The sequence below is a fragment of the Adiantum capillus-veneris genome, chromosome 23 (assembly GCF_014529385.1).
Source record: "Adiantum capillus-veneris isolate H3 chromosome 23, ASM1452938v2, whole genome shotgun sequence".
NCBI lineage: Eukaryota > Viridiplantae > Streptophyta > Polypodiopsida > Polypodiales > Pteridaceae > Adiantum > Adiantum capillus-veneris.
In genome coordinates, this window is record NC_140953.1 from 139,794,870 (window position 1) to 139,797,488 (window position 2,619).

Genomic DNA, 2,619 nt, shown 5'->3' on the forward strand with positions numbered 1-2,619 from the left:
TGACCACATCAAATTTGGTACTTTACAAACCAAGTTTGGTAGATGACAATGCTAGTATCAAAAGCACCAAATTTTGTACTAGTATACCTAACTTTCCCAGGTCATAATATTGTTTATTTTTCAAAATAAGCTATCTTCAACAATCACCCTGTAGTGAGATGAACAACACCCAATTTTGTACTGGTATACCTAACTTCCCCAGGACGTAATATTGTTTTTTTCCAAAATAATCTATCTTCAACAATTACCCTGTAGTGAGATGAACAACACCCAATTTGGTACTTTAGAGTGCCAAATTTGCTAGTTGCCAATGCTAGTATCACAAGAACCAAATTTTGTATTGGTGTACCTACTTCCCCAACCCATAATATTGTTCTTTTCCAAACTAATCTCTCTCCAAAGTAAGATTTCTTCTACAATCACCATTTATTGAGATAAGAAGCACCAAATTTGGTACTTTACAGTACCCAATTTACCAATACCAAAGCCTAAAAGTTGCCAATCCTAATACAAAAGGCTTCAAATTTGATACTGGTATTTATAATTTCCCGAGTCCACAATGGTAAAATTTTCCAAAAAAAAGCTCTGCTATAAAGTTCGTACAATGGAGCTTCCATGAGTTACAATCATCCTACAAGGAGAAGCCCAGTACCAAATCCAAAGATCAAGACAAAATGACAACAGAAGCATACTGTAAAAAAATCAGTAAATGGACATTAGTGGATTTTCAGATTCACATAAAGAGGTATACATAGCAAACTACACCAAGAAAATTTTATTTCTTTGTTCCAAAAATCATGGGTCGATAGGGAGTCAAAACGATAAGTGTATCCCTCTCACTGAATGAAATAATCAGCACAACGAGAGAGCTAATGTCATCTTCTACATCAAAGAGGGGGTGTTGATGGCTATATGCTATTGGGTAGGGAGAAAAAAACCATCCTTCTAGCCAGGGCTTGACCAAGTCCGTGAAATACAAGGGACAGTAGGGATCAAGGTAAGAAGGTTCATATGACCGAATGGCCAGATAGTTCTCATAGTCATTTCTAAGAGACTTATATCTATAGTCATCTACAAGTATGGAAGTGCTCGCATTATACGACGGGTGTTTTGCCCACACTGAGCTCAACAACTTCAAGAAGATAGGCTTGTCACTAACATCCCTTGGCACACACGGGACATCAAGAATGTTGGGTAGCCACATCTCATAACCTTCTTGGCTGAACACATCTGTAAGAGTACAAGAAGTTAAGCAGAATTAGTGATAATACACACTGGTAGTGAGCATGAGTTAAGAAAAGGGTCAGATGTATACCTTTGACCGCTCATTTAGTAATATAATTGCAAGCATGTTCCTAGAAAGTGAATTAGCTTTTCTCTTTACAACAGGACCATTTCATAATATCTGCTTGGCTGGACAACTTTACAAGCACATCCTCTGCATTCGGCTTAACCGCACACCATAACTCTCAACCCAAATGATATCCGCTAAGAAGTGCAAATATTTCATCTTTAATGGTGGTTGGTTGTAGCTCTTTAAAATCACACCATTCACATCAAATACAATCAGCTGCCTGCCTATAGCCATAACATCTTTTGACAGCTCTGTGTCAGTTGATTTTTCCTTTAGCAACCACAAATCAATTTCTATAGTGCCAATAATATTTTGAGTCAATTAGCACACAATGAAGATCCTACAACAACTTACTTACAGGGTCAATTCAAAGATCAAAGGGTCAAAGTCTACCACAAGAGAGCACAATATAAGAAGGAAAATGTAACATGTACTTAAAACATATGGTAGTAGATGGAGACCAAAAAATAATCTCATGCATTACATCAAGACACAGAGTGTCAATTATAAGGGTACACATAAGCTAAACTTTGCAAGCACGGGACTTGTTGTCACGTCCATGGACTCGCTTTCTTCCTACTGCAAACAACAAGTCCGACAACATGAAATCACCTGGGGATGTTGGCATTACGCGGGCCACCTTCTCCGAATCAGTAGCGTCCACATCCACATCAACCAAATCAGTCACCTTATCTTGAACTTTTCCCATGTTTACATCTTTCTCAGCAATCCTAACTTTAGCACCATCCCCACTACTGTCCGCTTTTTTAACACCATCGGCTTCTCCCTCATCATTCTCTTCAACAACACCCTGCCTTGACAGGGCCTCATCTATAGTTAGCAACACCTTGTCAATTGCACCTTGTTCATCAAACTTGGTTTGCTCATCTTGTGGCTTGTTGACATCCATTGGAGAGACCTCAACAATATTCATTCCAACACTATCCTGGCCTTCAGCAACCTCCCTCTTCTCCATATCAATATCCACCCCTTGGCTTTCACCCATTGTCTACACATCATGCCCCTCCACATTCTCCTTCCTCAAACTAGATTCCAAGTGCACAAGGACGTCTTGACCCGTTCCATATTGGCAAGGTCCTCCACATCCTTAACAAAAACCTTTGCTAGTCTAGGCCCACTATTCTTCACACCCATCGTGTCTGTTCCTTGCACATCTTGGCTTGCAGGTTTCACATATTCCTCATCCGCACAATAAAAAATGACTCACTCAATCAACATTGTAATTTAAAAGTAGAAAGACTCAA

General features: G+C 39.3%; 1 protein-coding gene across 1 annotated transcript; it reads right to left on the reverse strand.

Moving 5' to 3' along the window:
• Window positions 1-1,877: 1,877 nt before the first annotated feature.
• Window positions 1,878-2,378, reverse strand: LOC147428701 (uncharacterized). The gene has a single exon (XM_086496640.1). It carries the CDS (start codon window positions 2,358-2,360, stop codon window positions 1,878-1,880), a length of 483 nt encoding a protein of 160 aa, XP_086352766.1. The 5' UTR covers window positions 2,361-2,378.
• Between the last annotated feature and the right edge of the window lie 241 nt (window positions 2,379-2,619).